Consider the following 23,169-nt stretch of genomic DNA (forward strand, 5'->3'; position numbering starts at 1 on the left):
CTCTTGTGTTATTGCAATTAAAGCTGAAGTACTCTTTAACAGGAAGGACATTACAATAGATGATTCTATGAGTTAAACTTAGGTCTTGTCGAAAGCGACGGAGTTCCAAGTTTTCTAAGCCTAGGATTTCAAGTCTGGTGGGATAAGGTATTTTGTTGTTTTCAGAGGAATGGAGAACTCTTCTTGTAAAATATTTCTGGACACGTTCAATTGTATTGATGTCAGAGATGTGGTGAGGGTTCCAAACAGGCGAGCTGTATTCTAGAATTGGTCTAGCAAATGTTTTATATGCTATGGTTAGTAGTGTAGTGTTTTTGGAAAAGAAGCTATGCAAGATTAGGTTTACAACTCTTAAAGCCTTTTTTGCTATGTAGTTGCAGTGGGCTTTGGCACTTAGATCATTTGACATGAAAACTCCAAGGTCTTTAACAGGATGGGGGTCATCTGTAAGGTAATGTCCATCAAGTATGTACTTAGTGTTTGGGTTCTTTTTTCCAATATGTAAGACTGAGCATTTGGTTGTTGAGATTTGGAGTTGCCAAGTTTTAGACCAAGCGGTTAGATGATCAAGGTCTTTTTGAATGATAGATGTATTGTCTGTGGTGTTAAATAGTTTGACATTGTCAGCAAAGAGAACACAATTACTTGAGACATGGTCACAAAGATCATTAATGTATAGTATGAAGAGTGTTGGTCCAAGGACGCTGCCTTGAGGAACGCCACTCTTGACAGGAACAGGATTTGATAGAGAATTGCCAATTTTGACCACTTGTTGTCTGTTAGACAGAAAAGCAGATATCCATTTGTGAAGGGGTCCTGAAATGCCATAGGATTTTAGTTTTAGGAGAAGTTTATCGTGTACTACTGAGTCAGAAGTCTATGTAGATTGCATCTGTTGTTTTGCCTTGATCACGATTTGTAGTCCATTTGTTTTTACAGTGGAGAAGTTGTAAGTTGCATGATAATTTTTTCCTGAAACCAAATTGTTTATTGGAGAGTAGGTTGTTAGTTTCTAAGTGTGAGGTAATGGATTGGTTGATGATTGATTCCATGACTTTGCAAGTGACGCAGCACAGAGAGATTGGTCTGTAATTTTCGACTAAGCTGGGGTCTCCTTTTTTGAAGATTGGGATGACTGTGGCTAGTGACCAAAGTTTAGGAAGGGAACTGGTAGTGAAAGCTTTATCAAAGATTATGCTTAGGGGTTCTGCTCTATTATTGGAAAGTTTTTTTAAGAAGTATGCACATAGTCCATCGGGTCCAATAGATAGCGATGGTTTCAAGTTATGAAGAGCTTTTCCAACATTATCTTGTGTGAAATCTATATGAGTTAAATCATCATACTCATTGCTGGTACGTTTGTGGAATGTTGGATATGTGTCATCGCTGTTAACAAAAACTGCCAAAGAAAATGTTGAAGATTGGATCAGTTGTACATTCATTAGTTATCCATTAGTTAATGAGAGGTAGATTTAGGTCACCCAGGAAGATGAGAGGATATGGGCAAGAGGTAGCCCATGTTAGCAGTGAGGTTAGCATATTTGCTTGAGTAATGTCATAGTCAGGGGCTCTGTAGCATAGTAAGAATCGAAGAGTGGTGTTAAGGGATAGATCGCATACAATAGTTTCAGGAAGAGAAAGTTTATGTGCAACTTGGATATTTTTTAGATTCAGTGACTTTTTGTAAAAGATAGCCACTTCACCACCTCTTCGGTTTTCACGATCTGATTGATGAACTTGATATTCTTTGTTTGGGACAATGGAGTCAGGAAGGGATGAGTTCAGCCATGTTTCACAAACAAATATGATATCAAATGTACCACCGTTTAACAAGAGGATAAATTCAGATAATTTGTTAATAATGCTTCTTGCATTTATCAATTTGCATTTGAGATCTGTAGTGATTGGTGTTGAAGAGGTAAGGGGCGTGCATACTTCTCCCTTAACAGTTCACTGCTGTCTTCCCAAGGCCAGATCTATATTTCAGGAAAAACATCTGGAGGAAAATAATGGCAAGCCACTTCTGTGCTGTTGTTAAGAGAGTTGGGCCAGCATCTATCTCCCTGTGACAATAACTAGTAACTGATCTTGGTGTAAAAGCATCTCTACATTATCCTCCTCTCTCAAGCATAGCCTTCAGTTAAGTACGGTAATGTAGGAAGTTATCACCCACCCCTCTCCTAGATAAATGAAATATTCTAGGAAATATTAAAAAGGCAGAATATTTTTTTATTTCTTTTTGTCACAACAGTATACACAAACATTGTCATAAATAAAACAACATATCTTGAAGAAAAAAAAAATATATATATATATATATATATAAGTAAAATATATAAGTAAAAAAATATGCATCAACTATATTAATTTGATATAATGAAGGGAACAATAGGACAGGAACGGTAGGCACTTTTGTGCTCTTATGCACGCCCCTTATAGTCCTCTTAGGAATGGGGTGAGGTCAATAGTAGACAGTTTTTGGTTGAAGATGTTGGGATTTTGCGTAGAGACTATGGAGTCAGGTAATGAGTTCCAAGCGTTAACAACTCTGTTACAGAAGTCATATTTTCTGCAATCAAGTTTATACCTTCCTGGATGAGAAATGGAGAAGCATGTTTTTTTAGGCAGGAAGCAAACTCACTCTTAATAGCCCCAACCCTCCTCAAAGATAGGATTAGTCCTCTACCCATCTAGCAACAGAACTCACCACATGGCACCTGGAGAGACTGCATCGCCCAGTAAGGCTCAACCAAGCCCCTTTAAACCATCTTATCAAGCAGTCTCCATGTTTCCAGTCTTTCTCCCCACTTGGAACTGAACCCAGATGGACATTTCTTCCAACAGTAATTGCACACTTATTCAGAATATTTAATGGGTGTATTCAGCTGCCCAGAAGAGGGAATGAGAGTGTGATGTTGTGGTTAAAGTATCAGACTGGCACCCAGAGACCCAGGTTCTAGTTTACCCTGAGCCACAGAAGCTCGGTGGGCAAGTTTGGGGCCATCATTTCCCCTCAGCCCAACGAAAGGTTGCTGTGCAGGACTGTGGAAAGGAAAATGACTAGAGGGATGAATACTGTATGCCTCAAGTTCCTGAATTAAAGACTAAATATAAGTCTAGGCTATAAATACATGTATTTATTTACCTTTCTTATATATGCATAAAGGTATCTGTCAGGCTTCCTTTTCTTTCATAATATAGAAATCCTCTTAACATGAAGCAGACCACTAGTGTGACTCAGAGTTGTCTATACTTAATGGCAGCTAATGGGCTTCAGCCGGGCCATTATTGAGGCAAAGATTAAACGTCTAACATGATGGATCCCTATAACTCGGTCTCCTTCCTCCTCTGTTTCTTCGCCCATTCCATTCAAATAAGTCTTACTTCACCAATTTCATGCCTATTAAAAAGATACAGGAAGATAAGCGGCGTATAAATCAATTACTTCACGGGGATTAGAATCGCATCCCGACAATTGGTAAATAACCGCAGGGAAGCGGATTAAAACCTCTCTCCCTTTCTCTTCCTTTGGTCCAAAACTCGGACCGTTCACGTGTCGGCGAAGCCTGTCGGAGGCCGAGTTCCAAAAAGCTGCTGCGGGAGGGCGCGCGAACCACTTCCCTAGGCCTGCTTCAACGGCCTCTCCGGCTCCTTCCAGCCTCCTCCGCCCCGGGCGGCGAGCGGGAAAAGAGGCCGCCATTTTCTTTCTCGAGAGGATGATTAACCGGAGTTCTCTATTTCCTTCCGTCATTTCCCTTTTTTCCCTGGCGCTGTTCTGCTCTTCCCTTGCGAGCGATGGAAACGGTGAGGCGACCTTCTCCCGCCTTCGGTAGTGGGTTGGGCAGGTTCGGCTCGTGGTAGTACGGGGCGAGGCCAGCGAGCAAGCCCGCAGGCCCTCCCGGGAGCCTTGGGAAGGTGTGTAGGCGCCAAGCGCTCGCGGTCTGCTTCCGGCTCTTACTTTGCGGCATCTCTAACTGGCAAACCCAAATAGGCGGCTGGTTCATTTGAAGTATTATCTGGAAAAAAATACAGTCGTACAGGACTTTCAGTAGGGCCGTCCAAAACGCCGTAAGGCATTTGATGCGATGGTTTTTCTCCTTAGACAGTACTGGTTCCAAATACAGAGAAACAGACATCCGTGAGAATTGGGGTTTACGGGATTTACTTCAAGTTTAATAGCATGGTAGATCTACCGCTTCTCTAGCTATCGAGATACGACTCGGTCCTAAATGTTTCTAGAGATTCTCAGACATCCAGGTTATGGTTGTCCCAAGATGCTTTTTCAGGCGGCAACTGGGCTTTCTTGTTTTTTCTTTGAAGACGTTTCGCTTCTCATGCAAAAAGGTTCTTCAGCTCTGACAGGATAGTGGGGAATGGAAGGACTTTTACCTATACAATTTGGGATGAACACCCTTTGAATGGTGTGGGAGTAGGAATGGACTTCCAGAGAAAACTTGCAGACTACAGGAACCCCGAGCACTACACAGGTGACCCTGAGGACACACATTGCTTCAAGGACCCTCTAAAAAGATGCAAATGACCAGCTGTCTGCAAGGAATATAAATCTTTCCATTCCCCACTATCCTGTCAGAGCTGAAGAAGCTTCTTGGATGAGAAGCATTTCCATTCTTCACTGGGTCCTAAGAATATCTTTAGTCTGAAATCTCTTTCATGCTTGTTCTGGCGAGAAACTTCCTAGCATATCCGGCAGTTCAGTTTAGATTACAGTATTGTTCAAAACCTGAGCGGAAGTAACGATCTCTGTGGTGAAAACTGCTTCAATCAGTTTCTATAATATTTGTATAAATTTTTTCTCATCCTTCAGTATAATATGTACATAATTTGGATGTTTGTAGTGTCAGGAAAAATTCATTGAGAACAAATTGGAAGAGGTTTTTTTTCTTCTTGATGCCAACAAATGCAGCAGTTTCTCTGTTGGGCTAAATTGCCCATCCTGGACCCGAATTCCCTTTAAAATTCTACCGGTTTCTACTCTTGAAATTATAGAATGAATCATAGGTTGTGCATTTGGAAACCCTTATTGACTAAGTGGATCTGTTGCTTAATTGTCTTATTTTGGTTCAGGAGCTCTCATTTGACTTCAAGAATATTATTTTTATAAAACCCAAGTACCCTGAGATTAGTCTTTCTGAAATTTGATTGCATTGAAGCAGCTTAGTTGTCAGATGCTTATGTTTTGGCTCCATGACAGCTGTTTGTATTTGCAAATTCACAACCTAAGGCTCTGCCTTTTGTTTCTTCACTGATATTGTATACTTTTGTATACTGTTAGGCTTTTACAGGTAGTCCTCACCTTACCATAGTTCCTTTAGTGACTGTTCAAAGTTACAACAGCACTGAAGAAATTGACTTATGACTGTTTTTCACATTTATGACTGTTGCAGCATCGCTGTGGTCATGTGATCAAAATTTGGCCATTTGGCAACAGATTCATATTTATGATGGTTGTAGTTTTTCAGGGTTATGTGATCACCTTTTGTGACCTTCTTACAAGCAAAGCCAATGGGGAAGCCAGATTCACTTAATTACTGTTTTGCTAACTTATTAACTGTATTGATTCACTTAATAACTGTGGCAAGAAAGGATGTAAAATGGGGCAAAATTCACTTAAATGTTTTACTTAGCAACAGAAATTTAGTACTCGATTGTGGTCATAAATTGAGGATTACCTGTAGTTCCTTTTCCTTCAGCACATCTTGAATATATACTTTTGCTTTTGATTGTTGTCCCCAGTTCGAGGTCTGAGCCTGGTGCTGAGGCCAATGAAGGATCCCAGACACAAGGTGCAGGTTTTGATTGCTTTTTATTGGGGTTCAAAGGAAAAGGGCTTCTGGCTAAAATGCTAAGAGAGCCAAGAATAAAGGATTAAGAAAGCTTTATACCTTTTCACTAAAGAAGAAGGCTGGACAAGGCGGGTTAACAACAGATATCATCTAATAACCATTTTAGTAATAATTCTATAATTTGTTCTATTGGTCTCTACTGGTCCCTATTCCTAGGCCTTGGATAATGAATGCTCCAGGAGTTATTTAATATACATTTTATTTGCTGCAAGCCATCTCTAACTTTTAGCTGAGGTCTGCAAGTTGCCTAACTTTGTTACTTTTATTAGCTTTCTAACTACCCAGAATTGTTACAAGCTTTACACATGCATATTTCCTGTGGATAAGCATTCTTTGTTCTTGCCAGACAGACTCCACAATTACAGGCTTCTTAATTTATTTTCAAGTGTGTGCCATGACCTGGCTTTATTTTAGTAGACAGCCCATCAGTACATGTATCTAATGTTCTTCTTTTCTAATAGTTGTTGCATTCTAGCTCAGTGCAACTACCAACATCTTTATCACTTAAACTTTTAGTTACCTTAATGTAGTTGACTGATCGTCCATGGCTTTTGGAATGTAAGAGTTTTATACATTGAACATAGCAGTTTTAATAGTTTTATTCCCTAAGTAATCAATGGCTATGGAATCAAATGTTGCAATTTGTAAATCGCATAAGATCCATTGGGACTTCACAAATCTCAGTGCATTGATAGCTTACGTTTGAACAAAGATGTGAAGTTTTTTTCATCTTTGGCTGTCTCTTTTCACTTTCATCCTTAATGCCTCCTCAAATCAAATAAAATCAAGTAAATTTTATTTGTTTTGAATACCTCCTTAAATTTATTCCTCGTTTCCTTTCAATGAGATTCAGGATTTCTGGTGTTCCCATTGAAAATGGTGGATATATGTTCAGGAACATATTATAGCTGGTTTCTTTTTAAACTTAAGTTGGGCCTTCATAGAATCGGAAGGCTGGAAGTAACCTCAGAGTCTTCTAGTTCAACCCCCAGTTGAAGGAACAAGCCTTACCAGTCAAATGGTTGTCTGATCTGTTTTTGAAAATCTCCAGTGAAAAAGCATCCACAACTCCAGGAGGCAAGCTACTCTTCTGATTAATTCCTCTGTCAGAAAATTTCTCCTTACTTCTAGGCTGGATCTCTCTTTAACAGGTTCCACTCATTACTTCTTGTCCTGCCCCCTGGTGCCCATAGAATAAGTTAATCCCCTCTTCATTGTTACTTACGGGACCGCCTGCTGCTACCGAATACCTCTCACCGACCCGTGCGTTCTCACAGAGAGGGACTCCTCAGGGTGCCGTCGGCGCGACAGTGTCGTCTGGCGACACCCAGGGGAAGGGCCTTCTCTGGGGGCTCCCGCCCTCTGGAACGAACTCCCCCCAGGACTTCGTCAACTTCCGGACCTCCGAACCTTTCGCCGCGAGCTTAAAACTTACTTATTTATCTGCGCTGGACTGGGTTAGTTTTTTAAGTTATGGGTTTTTAATGGGTTTTATCTCCAAATTTTAATTGTGGCCAATTTAATAAGTTTTTTAATTGTATTTTAATTGTATTTATAGTGTATTGTGTATTTTTACTTGGCTGTGAACCGCCCTGAGTCCTTTGGGAGAAGGGCGGTATACAAATTTAAATAATAAATAAATAAATAATAAATTGTGAAAGCCTCTCAAGCAGAGGTGGTATTCAGCAGGTTCTGATCAGTTCTGGAGAACTGGTAGCATAAATCTTGAGTAGTTTGGAGAAATGGTAAATACCACCTCTGGCTTGCATCTATTCTCTGCCTCCTGAGTCCTAGCTGATTGGGAGGAAATGCAGATTTTGCAGTAACTTTCCCCTAGAGTGGGGAGGGAATGCAGATTTTACAGTATCCTTCCCCTTGGAGTGAGGTGGGAATGAAGATTTTACAATATCCTTCCCCTGTCACGGCCACCAAGCCACATCCACAGAACAGGTATAGGTAAAACTCAAAAAATTAGAATATTGTTCGAAATTCATTTATTTCAATAACACAACTTAAAAGGTGAAACTAATATATGAGATAGACTCATTACATGCAAAGCGAGATAGTTCAAGCCTTGATTTGTCATAATTTTGATGATTATGGCTGACAGCTCATGAAAACCCCAAATTCACAATCTCAGAAAATTAGAATATTACATGAAATCAATAAAACAAGGATTGTACATAGAACAATATCAGACCTCTGAAAAGTATAATCATGAATATGTACTCATTACTTGGTTTGGGCCCCTTTTGCATCAATTACTGCCTCAATGCGGTGTGGCATGGATGCTATCAGCCTGTGGTACTGCTGAGGTGTTATGGAAGACCAGGATGCTTCAATAGCGGCCTTCAGCTCTTGTGCATTGTTCGGTCTCATGTCTCTCATTTTTCTCTTGACAATACCCCATAGATTCTCTATGAGGGTCAGGTCAGGCGAGTTAGCTGGCCAAATTCAAGCACAGTAATCCCATGGGCATTGAACCAGGTTTTGGTACTTTTGGCATTGTGGGCAATGCCAAATCCTGCTGGAAAATGAAGTCAACATCCCCATAAAGCTCATCTGCGGAAGGAAGCATGAAGTGCTCCAAAATCTCCTGGTAGACAGCTGTGTTGATCCTGGACTTAATGAAGCACAGTGACCAACACCAGCAGATGACATGGCTCCCCAAATCAACACAGACTGTGGAAACTTCACACTGGACTTCAAGCATCTTGCAGTGTGTGCCTCTCCATTCTTCCTCCAGACTCTGGGTTCTTGGTTTCCAAATGAGATGTAAAAGTTGCTCTCATCAGACCAGTTCTTTTTTTCTTTAGCCTAGGTAAGACGCTTCTGACCTTGTTTGTTATTCAGGAGCAGCTTGACAAGAGGAATACGACATTTGAAGCCCATGTCCAGGATCTGTCTGTGTGTGATGGCTCTTGATGCACTGACTCCAGCCTCAGTCTACTTCTTGTGAAAGTCCCCAACACTTTTGAATGGCCTTTTCCTGACAATCCTCTCCAGGCTGCGTCATCCCTGCTGCTTGTGCACCTTTTTCTTCCACACTTTCCCCTTCCACATGACTTTTTATTAATGTGCTTTGATACAGCACTTTGGGAACATCCAATTTCTTTTGCAATTACCTTTTGAGGCTTTCACTCCTTATGGAGGGTGTCAATGATGGTTTTCTGCACAACTGTCAGGTCAGCAGTCTTTCCCATGATTGTGATTCCTACTGAACCAGACTGGGAGACCATTTAAAGGCTCAGGAACCCTTTGCTGGTGTTATGGCTTAAATAGCTGATTAGAGTGGGACACTTTGAGCCTAGAATATTGAACCTTTTCACAATATTCTAATTTTCTGAGATTGTGAATTTGGGGTTTTCATGAGCTGTAAGCCATAATCATCAAAATTATGACAAATCAAGGCATGAACTATCTCGCTTTGCATGTAATGAGTCTATCTCATATATTAGTTTCACCTTTTAAGTTGCATTACTGAAATAAATGAACTTTTGCATGATATTCTAATTTTTTGAGTTTCACCTGTAGTAATATATCCTTTCTATATCTCACATGGGTACACTACTTGTTTTTCAACCCTCAGGAATTCGTAGAAAGCAATCTTTCCCCCTCCCTGTCATTCCCCCCACTATAGTTTGAAACAATTGAGGAGTCCAATACTATTCTGGTCCTCATGATTATTCATTGTGGCCTGACCATGGAGACTACTGCTCAACTTGAAATCCCATGTCTTTTGGAAGGAATTACCTGATGGAACCAATTGAGACTGGAGATTGTAAGTTTTTTAGTGAATAGTAGTGAGAGGGATTGGGTTAAAGGATTGGGTGCTTATGCCATTAGTTTCTGTCTTCTTTAGTATCTAGATTGTTGGGCTTTTTCTTTTATTTATTTTGTATTTATTTATTAAATTTCGAAACCATTCATCTCCTTCAGAGAGGTTTTGTGGCTGTGCAGTTTACATGGGTAGTAATTTGCAACTCAGCAGCTGCAGCATTGATCAGTTTTTCTAGGTAAGGGAAATAAGGCAGCACACTGATGAATCACTAGAGGTTGGAACTATGGCTCAGTCCCAACTGTTGGAGAGTGACTTTGACATACCCATTTGACATACCCTTTTATCCTAGCAAATTAGTGTCCATTAACTTCATAGCTATGTAGGAACTTCTAGTGCAGGGGTCAGCAACCTGCGGTTCTGGAGCCACATGTGGTTCTTTCACACCTCTGCTGCAGCTCCCTGTCACTTAAAATATGTGTCTCAACCGCCAATGTGCGACACCTGCTGGAACACGATTCATTGAGCTTTTCAACCCCTGCTAGGCCAACCATGGATAAATCCAAGAAAAGTTAAGTCTCAGAAGAAAACAGAATGTTTAATTCAACCTCATATTTTTATTTATTTATTTATTTATTTATTTTGTCACAACAATATATGTAGGTATCATACAAAAAGATTATATAGCATATAAACACATATATGAGTAAATATTAGGAGGTATAAGCATATATATATATAGGAAGAAGAAAAGAAAAACAATAGGACAGAAACGGTAGGCATGTTTGTGCGCTTATGCACGCCCCTTATGGTCCTCTTAGGAATGGGGTGAGGTCAATAGTAGAAAGTTTTTGGATAAAACTTTTAGGATTATGAGAAGAGACCACAGAGTCAGGTAAAGTATTCCAAGCACTGATGATTCTGTTACAGAAGTCATATTTTCTGCAATCTAGATTAAAGCGGTTGACATTTAGTTTAAATCTATTAGTTGCTCTAGTATTATTGCAATTAAAGCTGAAGTAGTCTTTAACAGGAAGCACATTACAATAGATGATTCTGTGAGTTAAACTTAGGTCTTGTTGGAGGCGACGGAGTTCCAAGCTTCCTAAGCCTAGGATTTCAAGTCTGGTGGGGTAAGGTATTTTGTTGTTTTCAGAGGAATGGAGAACTCTTCTTGTAAAATATTTCTGGACACGTTCAATTGTATTGATGTCAGAGATGTGGTGAGGGTTCCAAACAGGTGAGCTGTATTCTAGAATTGGTCTAGCAAATGTTTTATATGCTATGTTTAGTAGTGTGGTGTTTTTGGAAAAGAAGCTATGCAAGATTAGGTTTACAACTCTTAGAGCTTTTTTTGCTATGTAGTTGCAGTGGGCTTTGGCACTTAGATCATTTGACATGAAAACTCAAAGGTCTTTAACGGGATGGGGGTCGTCAGTAAGGTAATGTCCATCTAGTATGAACTTAGTGTTTGGGTTCTGTTTTCCTATATGTAAGACTGAGCATTTGCTGGATGAAATTTGGAGCTGCCAATTTTCAGACCAAGCAGTTTTGTGGCCGCTCAGGAAATAGTCAGGCACAGGAAGGGTTTTGTAGCTCCCGGTGTTTTCTTTTCTGTGGGAAACGGGTCCAGATGGCTCTTTGAGTGTTTAAAGTTGCAGACCCCTGTTCTAGTGAATTTGTGGGAGATAAGGTAAACGAAAAGGAAAGGAAAAAAAAGAAAGAAATGGAGGTCTGCTAAAATTGAAGGAGTTTCTAGTAGAGCCAGCAAACTCCAGAATAAGACAAAGTCAGAACAGAGATAGGAAATATTTCTTCTCATACAAAGAAACTATAGATTTTTTTCCAGTCCTGCCTCCAGAACAAAAGGGAGACTATCCACTATAGAATGCTCTAAGCGCTATTCTAAGAAACTTAGACATTCGTATGTTCATAATTGTTGCAAATTTAATAAAGAGAAGGAACTTGAAAGAAGAGTTGGTTTTAGACAAATATAAAGATGGCTGTGCAGGACAAAATCAAAGCAATCTATATTAATACTAGTTATATTAGAGCAGCATTATAAAGTATTATCTTTACTAGACAAAATATTAGAGGGGAGGGAAGGGAAGGAAGGCAGGCCGGCCAGCCGGCCAAAAAAATCCTAAATTAATAAATACTGCATGGTCAGTGTTTAGAAATAATGTACAAGACGACTATGGACTCCCAAATTATATTCTAATTTGAAATTGCTTACAGGATCTGTTTTAATGCTAACTGCAGTGTGTTTTATGGACTACTTACAAATATTACATTTAATTAGTATTTGTGTTTTGTTTTCTAGAATGTGGAACAAGGCCTGCTATGAATGAGATAGCATCAGGCAATCGGATTGTAGGAGGACGTGATGCTCCACTTGGAGCATGGCCATGGCAAGTTAGTCTTCAAGTTTACCAATTGGGTATAGGATACCATCATATTTGTGGTGGAGTAGTAATTACTAACAATTCATTGCTGACAGCAGCACACTGCATTAGGAAATGGAAGTATGTATCTTTTAATTTTAAACATTTTTCAATTAATTTTAGATTTTAAAAAAGTGAGGTAAAATTGTTTGATTTGAAAATATTTTTAATTACATTTTTATGAATACTTTTCTTCCTTTATTTTATGTACATTTTTATGAATACTTTTCCTCCTGAATTGATTATCAAGCAAGAAAAATATTATTAAATATGTAAAGTTTATTTGAGGCAAGATGAAATATTCTACTTAGTAAAGTATACCAAATTAACAACTTAACAGGATTGATTGTACAGAAAACAATGAAGAACTTGTATATATAAGCAACCTTTGACTTTATAATTTAGAAAGGTAGCTTATTTTCTCGCATTCATTTATTTAAGGTCATGGAAATATGTATTAAAAAATAAATTCCATGCCAATCAAATCAGATTTTTAGGTATGCTCCATATCATAGGTCAGTACCATACACAAGATTTATATAAAGCAACACTCAAAACCAAAACCAAATTAAGCTTCACAAGTTTACAGGAAATATCTATTGTATAAAATTATTGTATAAAATGATTTATACAGTAATTTTATTAAAAATTATAATTAAAATAAAACTAATGCAAACCAAAAAAGTAGATTAAAAAGAAAGAGTAGGTGCAGAAAAAATTGAAAGACATAAAGCAAAGAAAAAATTTGTGAAGAAAAAGAAATATATAAAGAAGTGATTTCACCTTCCTCACAATTGTAAACACTGTTTATAACTTAGCATCTTCTCTTAAAATACAATAAATGATCTCTTCTTCCCATATCCCATCTCTTAACTTAACTAAATCGTTACAACTTTTTCATTTCAGTTCTAACGTCAGCAAAAGTCCATCAAGAGTTAGCAGAAACAACATACGTTCATATGATAAACAACATATCATAAAAACATATATTTTGAGCTTAGTCAAATAAACCAACTTTTTTTTACTTCTTCCTCACTTTTACTTAGGGTTTAGTTCCTCCAACTAATGTAGAACTTGATTTCTTCTTTGTCCCTTTCTCATAAAATTCTTCAAACTTTAGATAAACCTCTTTTGTAAATCTCATATAGGAAATTATTCTGGTCGCTCTCTTTGTTTTTTTGTAAATATCCCTTTTATTTACAATAAAAAGGGGTTATAAATATCCCTTTTAATTATTAATATATAAGCCAGCTTCTTTTGTATATCCAATGTAAAATCATCTTCTATGTCATTCCCATAGTCTGTTAATTCTATTTTCACATCAGTCTCAATCATGTCAGGTAATACTTGCTCCTCTTCAATAGGATCTTTTTATCTAACTATAGAGGCAGATATTTAAAATTAACTTCTGGGCCCATTGATCAAAAATATTTTTCAATATGTCCAATTTTGCTTCATTGTAAAGCAAAATTGAATATTCTTTTCCTTTGATTGTAATTTTTAGTTCCCTTTAGTTTCCAATTTTTAAATCTTTTTTTAAATAAAAAAATAGGCATTTTTCCATGGAAAGAATTTTAAAATTCTTTAAAATTAATTACCAAATCTTATTTCAAATTTATCTGGCCCTTTAGTCCAATTGTATCTTTTTAAAAGCAAATTTTTAATCAGCCTGTTGCTTATTGAAAAAAAAGTTAAATTCTTAAACTTGTAGTTAAAACTTCTTTTGTTAAGGATTGAAGAAAACTCTCCCAAGTGCTGGAAAACTTATCAATATTCCCAACAGCTGAAAAGCCACTAACAAGCAATTTCTGAAAGTGAATTGAAAAAGAAATAGGTAAACTTGGAAACATTTCAAAGGTGCCAACAACCATGGTTTGAACAAGATGGTTATTCACTGGTCTCTCAGACCTGTAAACCTACTAAAGACGATCTTATGATCATCCTGCAAGGAGCAGCTGACTGGAGCACTTATGGGTGTTCTCCTTGTCCAGAGAAGAATTATTGCAGTCTACTTGCTGACTCTTTATTCCGCTGCCATCTTCAGCTCTGCTTTTTGCAGAGCTGTCTTCAGTGTGGCATTTTTTTTCCTGGAAGTCCCGTAAAATGATCAAATCCTAATAGTTGTCATGTCTTTCATTGGTTCTTCCTATTAAGGTTGTCATAATAAAATAAACCATGCACTGGAGGTTAGCAATCTAATAGCAAAAATGCCACTAACTGCTCATTAGGCTCTAGATATTAAGGGCCTAGCAGCTTTGTTAAGGATAGACTTTATAGGTGTCTATAATAGACAGTAAAGCAGATAATGAGGCAGATTTTCAATTTGGAATTGGCAGCATCTATAAAACCTTGGAAAAGGAAATTTGGCAACCAATATATGATATTAAAAGAGAAAACGGATATTGGAAAGAGAAAACGATTAAGTGTACCTCAAGCTGAGTGTGACCTCTTATAATTACAAGTAATTATAGATCCAAATAATATTCTTGGCAATAATATAGAACTTTTGTCATTTTTTTGAGATTTTTTTTTGCGGGGTGGGGCTTCTCAATGTGGCCTACAGACTTGAGATTTCCTAAATATTCCCACTGAAATACCATCTAGGTTCTAAATTGCTTACATTTCAAGGTAAGTCAAAGCTTAGCTGGGTGCATGTTATCTTTAAAGAAGAAATCAGCCAACCAAAAATATTCCAGAAATTAGTAGCTAAGAGAAAGGAATATTTGTCTGAACCAAAGAACTGGAGGTTCACCAGCAAGTGGTCTCACAGTAGCAATGGAGAAAGCCCTTCTCCCTCAAATCCTTTTTTTGGGGGGACTGATTTTTTTCATTTTTAATTAGTTTTCAGCCAAAAAAAAAAGTGGAGAATGGACTTGCTTAATGACATGATTCACTTAATGACCACATAATTCTCTTATGACTGCATGACTCACAACCATCATAAAAGTGGTTGTAAAACTGAATCAGTTACATGGTGACCCACTTAATGATCGCAATGACTTACGAAAAGAATTCTGGGTTTAGTTGTTGTTAAGTGAGAACTACCTGAATTGTGAAATGAAAAATAAAATGTAGTTTTCCAGTGATTTGGTATACAAAATCTGAGAGCAATAGCATTTCTATCTTGTACAATTTAATAAAGGTTGGGGGAATTGGGCAAGAGAATGACCAAATGTTATGTCATACTAAATGTGGTATTTTTCCAAATTCATCAAAACCTTTCAACCAAAATGTTTAATTAATTATCATTACTAGTAGAGACATTATATCTACCAATCTGAGGATACCTCATATGCATTTTTAGTGCAAATTTAAGAATGTAGCACTATTATTATAGTCAGTTTTTAATAAGCCAACACAGATTTAAAGAAAATTTTCTACTGTCAAGTGTTTCGAGTAGACCTACTGAGGTCCAATTCCAAGATCTCTTCTGATCATTTTTAAACACTTGGGAAAGTGTTTTAATATAATTATTTTATATTGTCGATACTTGGTCAACACTGCAGAAATCCAGTCAAGCATTAAATGATAGCAGATATAAGAGGTATTCTAGAAAAACCTCTGATCAGATTTGCACAGCCTGGTTCTGATAGTTTAACCCTACCAATCATGACTTACTTGTCTTATTTGAAACCAGGTTGCACTTATGACTAAATCTTCTATAAGATATATATAGTAAAGGCAGGTTTTCTATCAATAATCAAATTTCTGATTCTACATAGGATTACTGATTCTGATTTTGGTCTGGTAAGAAGCTTAGTAGTTTTGCCCAGAACAGATGCCATGACAATTCTTAAATAGTACTGAAGTCATAATTCTATAATAAACACTATCTACAGTATATCCTTTCTCCCCCTCTCCTAGGAATCCAGAGTTTTGGAGAGCTGTATTTGGCTTAAATCATCTATATCATCATGAGTATTACACTAGAGAGAGATACATCAAAGCAATTATAATCCATTCGCATTTCAAGCAGGAAACGTATGAAAATGATATTGCATTATTCAAATTACAAAATCCTATCACATTTAATGATTATATCCAACCTATCTGCTTACCTCCAAGTCCTCTTTTTCTAGGTAATGATACTCTATGTTATATATCAGGATGGGGAAGCGCATATGAGAAAGGTAAATGTTTTAATTTCCCTGTAAATTTAATGTTGAGTGCAGTCATAATTTTACTCAGCTCATAAAATCTTTCTATGTTACTTCCATTTATTCCATTAAGTGGAAAAAAGGCTGTGGTGATTTTTATAATACACAGGCAATTGGGCGGGGGGGGTTTATATGTGTTTGCATTCAACAGTTTGTGCTTACATTGCTTCTGTTCCATCAATTACTGAGCATTATAGACAGCTATCTCTTCAGTTTTTACAATTTCAATAAGCATTGCTCCTGTTTTCATAATAAGCAATAAACAATGCTGATTTTTTAAAAAAAATGAAAGTGTATATTTTTCTTGCTCTTAAGAGTTGTATTTTGAGAGTTGGTCTTAAGAGTTGTATTTTGGTGGTGCGGTGGCACAGTGGTTAGAATGCAGTACTGCAGGCTACCGCTGCTGTTCACCAGCTGCCAGCAGATCGAATCTCACTAGGCTCAAGGTTGACTCAGCCTTCCAACCTTCCAAGGTTGGTAAAAATGAGGACCCAGATTGTTGGGGGCAATATGCTGACTCTGTAAACTGCTTAGAGAGGTCTGTAAAGCACCATGAAGCGGTATGTATGTCTAAGTGCTATTGCTGCTATTGATATTAATATTTTCATATCTCAAATAAAAACATGAATCAAAAAATAATGACTTGGAGAAGGAGAATCGGTTCAAAGCAAAGAACAATGAGCTGGTATACAGTAGTTGCATCCATATAGATAAAATTGTTTGCCATTGTTATGAGAGAAAAGGATTTTGACAAAATTATGTAAACTTGTCACAGAAAAAACTGCAGATAGTTTAAGTTCACGTAACAGAGGACAAACAATCACCTTTACTATCATGTGCTTTCAATTAAAATATTCCACTCCACACACATCCTGTTTCATGAACTTTTTCAACTTTGCCAGACGTGCTAACAGTCTACCAATCACTCTGGAAACTTCTGATCTTGATATTCTAACCTCTGTTTGTAAATAGTGTGCACATTTCTCCATATTGAGGTAGTAAGAGTAAGGTAGTATTTTGCTTCAAAAATTCATTTATGGAAAAACCCACTTAACTCCTTGCACAGGATTAGTAAATAAATAGGTTTATTGTTGTGACTGCAGGTCATAATAATGTATATTAGCAAAGTACCATATATTTACTTCACATCAATCATGTAGGACTCACCAAAATAAAAACTCTTACTAATCTCTAATAACACATTGTATAAAAATACATGCCTTTCCTCCCAAATACATATACATCATTGTGGATAAATCTTTAAAACAAAATTCATTTTTGTCTTTAAAAACATGGCTGCTATTCAGAAAGTAAATATCTGTCAGGAGGCAGTAGTTTTGCTTATTGAGTTATACTTTTTTTAAAAAGTAGAAGTATAATTGTAGCATTACTTTTTATTTTTTTCATTAAAGGTAAAAAAAAATATACATTGCAAGAAGCACAGGTTGAGATTATTCCACAAAATATCTGTAACAGATATGATTGGTATGGTGGAGCTGTAACAACAAATATGTTTTGTGCTGGCTCTGCAAGTGGAACTGTGGATAGTTGTCAGGTAAAACTGAAATAATTTCATTTTTAATTCTTTTGCCATAAAATCCTGATTGGTACTATTTAACTAGTCAAGCAAATAAATTTACAAATCTAGGAAATAAAATTAGTTGACACTTTCTGTGGAAAAACAGGCATCAGAATTTAGTTCAAGTAATATGTTTTACTTTGCTTAGAATATTTCAACCACTTTGTGTCCATACAAAACAATTTTGAAAGAGAGGTTGAAAGTGGTTCATTTCAACTTTGCATATGTAGTAATCATAAAACTTAGCAGAGGATGTATTATGTATTTCTAGATGTGTATCTTGACTTTTAAAGTAAGCATATTTATACTGGAACTGGAATGCCCAAAATATCAATGAAGACATTTAGTAATGTTAATAATTTAGTAATGTTAATAATTTAAATTTTAGCAATCTTGCACCATTTACCCAAAAGGAAGCCCCATTGAATTAAATGGGCTGAGTGCCAAGAGCACTTTGTGCACTCTCTGAACGACTCACAAGATTGCCTTATTCAAACTTTCTATATTTTCTTGGAAAAAAGATTTTAACAATTCATGTCCAAATAGGCCCTCAGAATCTTAAAATGTAAGTGTATTATAAGCAACATTCAAATTAATTCCTTCATTTTTTAGGGAGACAGTGGCGGACCATTGATGTGTAATATTCAAAATATCACACAATATTATCTGGTAGGAATAACCAGCTTTGGCCGTGGTTGTGGCCGACCACAAAATCCAGGGATCTATGTACGTCTAGCTAATTACATGAATTGGTTGCAAACTCTTTTACAAAGCAGAACTACTACTATGAACTTTCATAATGTTCTAATATTGTCAATAATAAGATGGATAACATTCCATATTTCTCTATGAAAAATTGACATATCAGATGGTCTTTTACATATTGCTTCCTCTTATAAACATGCATAGAGCATTTTTCTTTAACAATATGAATATATTATGTTTAACATATATTTTGTAATATTTCACCAATGTAGCCTAAATAAATTGAAAATATGTATTTAAACTGTTACTTTAAAAAGCAAACAAAAAGTTTAAACCAGTTACATATAGCTGTCAGAGAGGATAGGGCAGAGGAGCCATTGCAGAGATAAGAGGGGGGGAAAGCTATGAATTTCATTGTGGATTAAAATATAAGAATATTTTACTATTTCAATAAGACTGGTCTATCTCTAGTGAAAACACTTTTCCCTCCAGGATGGAACTAATAATTTGTAAAATTATCTTATTCCACATAAATGCAAAAGAAAGGCATATGACAAGTGCTTATGTTGCCATGTATTCATTGTCATCATAAAAATAATAAAACGTATTGCAATTGAATACAGATTGTATGCTTGAAATTCCAGTGTACTATTTTACTTTCATTCTCAACTAAGTAACTGTCATATTTATTTTATTTATTTATTTATTTTTCGTATTTTTATACCGCCCTATCTCCCTAGGGACTCAGGGTGGTTCACAGCCAGATAAAAATATACATATAAATACAAAATAAAACATCCATTAAAAAACTTATTACAGATGGCCGAATAATTAAAATGACAATACAAATAATAAAATCCCCATTAAAACCAATTCAAATTTAAAATCTAGTCCAGTCCTGCGCAAATAAATAGATGTGTCTTAAGCTCGCGGCGAAAGGTTCGAAGGTCAGGAAGTTGGCGGAGTCCTGGGGGAAGTTCGTTCCAGAGGGTGGGGGCCCCCACAGAGAAGGCCCTGTATAAGGCCTTATATATAAGGATTTGGCTGGGCTAATTTAATAGTATTTTTTTTAAAAAGCCACAAATTTTAAATATCAGAAAACTGAAAATTATTGATAGCTCTTTTCAATCAGTAAATTGTACAGCATGAATTTCTGCCTCTAAACAGCTATTCATTAGAATAACTTCATTAGAAAAACTTGTAAATTGAAGTAATAAGATTTTGCACATGACCTATACTGGTAATAAACTATAAGTGGGGATACAATGTTATAATAAAGTAGTTTAAAAAAACTGATTTATAGTAGTATGTTAAGCCAAAAGAGAACTCTTTCCTTAAAAAAATCCTTTGAAGAACCATAAAGAGCACAGTGATATAACTGCATTTCCAAAATCAATTTTATGTACCGATGGCAAAACACCTAAGAAATTGTCCATCAATCTGTTCCTCTATCAGTTTGTCTGTCTATTTAGACAAAACAGTTGGGCAGAAGCAAAACTCGGATCAAGTTTTCCTTTACAATTGGATATACTACCATTGTAATTACAGTTTGTTTTCCTGTATGAAGGGGGTATAAGATGATGGCCATTAGGAAGAAAACTAGTGGCAAAGGTAGTTACAATATAATGAAGGAAAAACAGTAAAATTGGTTAGATCTGGGTGGCAAAATTCAGGGTGACTAATTGACAACAGCAAAAGCTGGAAACTTCTAACACTTTGCCACTGTTTAGTACTGTATTCCAAATTTTTGCAGCCCAGATTTATAGATCAGTGTGCGCAAAACAAAAGCGCTAATGAAAGTAAAGGCACAAAAGTATCCTATTCATGAAAGCTGTAAATTTTATTTATTTATTTATTTATTTATTAAATTTTTATACCGCCCTTCTCCCGAAGGACTCAGGGCGGTGTACAGCCAGAGTAAAATACAAAATATATACAATTAAAACGGATTTAAAATATAAAATTACTAAATGGCTCAGAATTAAAATGAATTTAAAATTTAAAATACTACTAAAACCCAATTTAAAATCAATATAAATGATTTATATTGCGTATTAAGTGGCACCAAAATGAGGAAGAAAATCTCCAATGTGATGTCTTTGTCCAGCTTTATCCTTGGCAAAGTTCCTTGCGAGTTCACCAGGCAACAACATGGCACCATCCACAAGAGTGTGAGACGTTACGAGGCAGATGATCAGTGGCCGTAAAGGATGCCCACCACCACTTGTTCCCACACCATGTGACATCTAACCACATTCTGGCCAAAGAGATGTGAAAAAGATGTCCCCCCCCCATCTTGTCTACTCCGCCAGCTATGTTGTATGGTGACTCTTCATGGCCTTTTCTTTTGGGGGGGTCCTTGGGCTATTTATTAAAGCCCAGCCCAAACCTTATCAATCGCCAACTTGGTTTTGCCCCTTCAGTTCCCTGGGCATTGGATGTTTCTTACCACCAGAAGCCCCCAAAGCCTTTTCCAGGTAAAATCCCAAATATCTTAAGTGCCATGACAATGGCTGGCATTAGGCAGCAAAGGTTTTCTCAGTCACGCAGTTCTTCATTGGGGAGAATTTTGCAAATGCAAGCAGGTGAAGGGGCTGAATATAGTTCTACAGAGTCCTCCCTGTGATTTCTTTGAAGAGTGAGGCAAATGGATTTGTCTCAAAAATCTCTATTGGTGGGAGTATCTTACTACCTGGCAAGCGGCACCAATCACAGCATGTGATGGCGTTTTGGTCCCAAACCAAATTCAGATGTTTCTTAGGACATTTGTTATCATGCTCCATCCCCCGCCAAGCACTATATCTTGTCAAAAATATAAGTGCTCTATTGGATCAAATGAAAGATCTGATAGAGCAGTACAGAAGTGTCACAGTGTTCAATTTGATGCGTTTGGCATCAAGGGATAGGAGGGAGTTTACATATAGGGATAGGAGGGAGACAGCCTTGTCCACTGTGCCTCTTGGAATCTGGGACTGTATATTGCCCATGGTTCAGGAGAAGAGAAAATATAAAGGCTGGGAATTCTTTTTTTTTTTTAGAAAAACTTTTTTTATTTTTTTTTAACAAACACACATACATAAAACCATCTTTAATCCAAATACATTCACCAGTCTTTTGTGCAGGACACCATATTTCTTGCAGTTTTATTTATTTATTTATTTATTTTATTTATTATTCATTTTTTTATACCGCCCTATCTCCTGAAGGACTCAGGGCGGTTTACAGCCTTATAAAACATAGAAAACATAAGAATAAATACAAGTTAAAACAACATTTAAAAAACTTATTACATTAGGCCAAATTTAAAACTATCGTTAAAATAATACAAAACCCCATTTAAAACTAATTTTAAAACTAAACTCTAGGCCAGCCCCGCACAAATAAATAGATGTGTCTTAAGCTCGCGGCGGAAGGTTCGAAAATCAGGAAGTTGGCGCAGTGCGGGGGGAGCTCATTCCAGAGGGTGGGGGCCCCCACAGAGAAAGCCCTTCCCCTGGGTGTCGCCAGTTGGCACTGCCTGGCGGACGGCACCCTAAGGAGTCCCTCTCTGTGGGAGCGTACGGGTCAGTGGGAGGTAGTTGATGGCAGCAGGCAGTCCCATAAATAACCTGGCCCTATGCCATGGAGCGCTTTAAAGATGGTAACCAAAACCGTGAAGCGCACCCGAAAGGCCACAGGTAGCCAGTGCAGTCTGCGCAGGAGAGGTGTCACATGGGAGCCACGAGGGGCACCCTCTATTACCCGCACAGCTGCATTCTGAACCAACTGAAGCCTCCGGATGCTCTTCAAGGGGAGCCCCATGTAGAGAGCATTGCAGTAATCCAAATTGCTTCCCATCAGGACAGACTGGTCATGGTCACTTTATCATCTTTATCATCTTTCATTTTGACCAGCCCAGGATGGGCCTTCTTGCCGGATTTTCTCTGTTATGCGAATGTTTACAGCGACTGACCTTCTTGCCCTGCGAGACTCCCCTCTCTCGCGGGTTTGGCCCTCCATATTATCAAGGGCCTACCTTGAGGACAGGCTTTGGAGCCCCAAGAGGTGGCATGCTAAAAATAGGAGGCTTAGGGGTTCTTTAATTAGTTGTTTTAACAGATTTTTTAAGGGGAGTTTTAATGGGGATTTTAAGGGATGGGGGGGGTGGGGGAGGGAAGAGACGGGTAAGGGGAAAAACCCGTCGGGGAGGGAATGTCCAGTCCTGGGGTCAGTTCACAGCTTTTTCTTATCTGGTCCGAGGGCGGGGGGGAGGGGTGTGTTCCAGGTATTGAGGGTCGTTCCATCTGTACGGTAAGTGGGAGGGGCAGATATGGCGGAAGCAAGGGGCCGTATCATTTTGTGGGAGCACGAGCTCGCTGTTTAAAAGCGATCACGTGCTCCGGCCCCTCAGTCCTTACCCGTTCCCCGGAAGGCCAAGATCCTCAGAGCTTGGGCCTCCGGTTGATGCTCTGCAGTGCCCGGTCTGTGGTCAATAAGGCCCTCCTGATCTGCAATCTTATTCAGGGGGAATCCGCGGACTTTATGGGCATTACGGAGACCTGGCTGGGCACAGAAGGGGGTGTACCCCTGGTTGAACTGTGCCCTCCGGGATTCCGAGCATTCCATCAACCGAGGGCCCAAGGTAGGGGTGGAGGGGTGGCGG

At 37.7% G+C, this 23,169-nt stretch overlaps 1 protein-coding gene across 1 annotated transcript in view; it reads left to right on the top strand.

Moving 5' to 3' along the window:
* Positions 1–3,689: 3,689 nt before the first annotated feature.
* The window catches only part of LOC131190585 (uncharacterized), a 65,191-nt gene continuing 45,711 nt past the window's right edge, over positions 3,690–23,169 (top strand). The window contains exons 1-6 of the mRNA XM_058167924.1: positions 3,690–3,804; positions 11,966–12,167; positions 15,951–16,216; positions 17,656–17,798; positions 18,435–18,649; positions 20,587–20,730. Of these exons, the coding sequence (XP_058023907.1) occupies positions 3,717–3,804; positions 11,966–12,167; positions 15,951–16,216; positions 17,656–17,798; positions 18,435–18,649; positions 20,587–20,730 (1,058 nt within the window). The 5' untranslated portion in view covers positions 3,690–3,716. The remainder of the gene's footprint in view (positions 3,805–11,965; positions 12,168–15,950; positions 16,217–17,655; positions 17,799–18,434; positions 18,650–20,586; positions 20,731–23,169) is intronic.

Source organism: Ahaetulla prasina, chromosome 2, assembly GCF_028640845.1.
Source record: "Ahaetulla prasina isolate Xishuangbanna chromosome 2, ASM2864084v1, whole genome shotgun sequence".
Taxonomy (NCBI): Eukaryota; Metazoa; Chordata; class Lepidosauria; order Squamata; family Colubridae; genus Ahaetulla; species Ahaetulla prasina.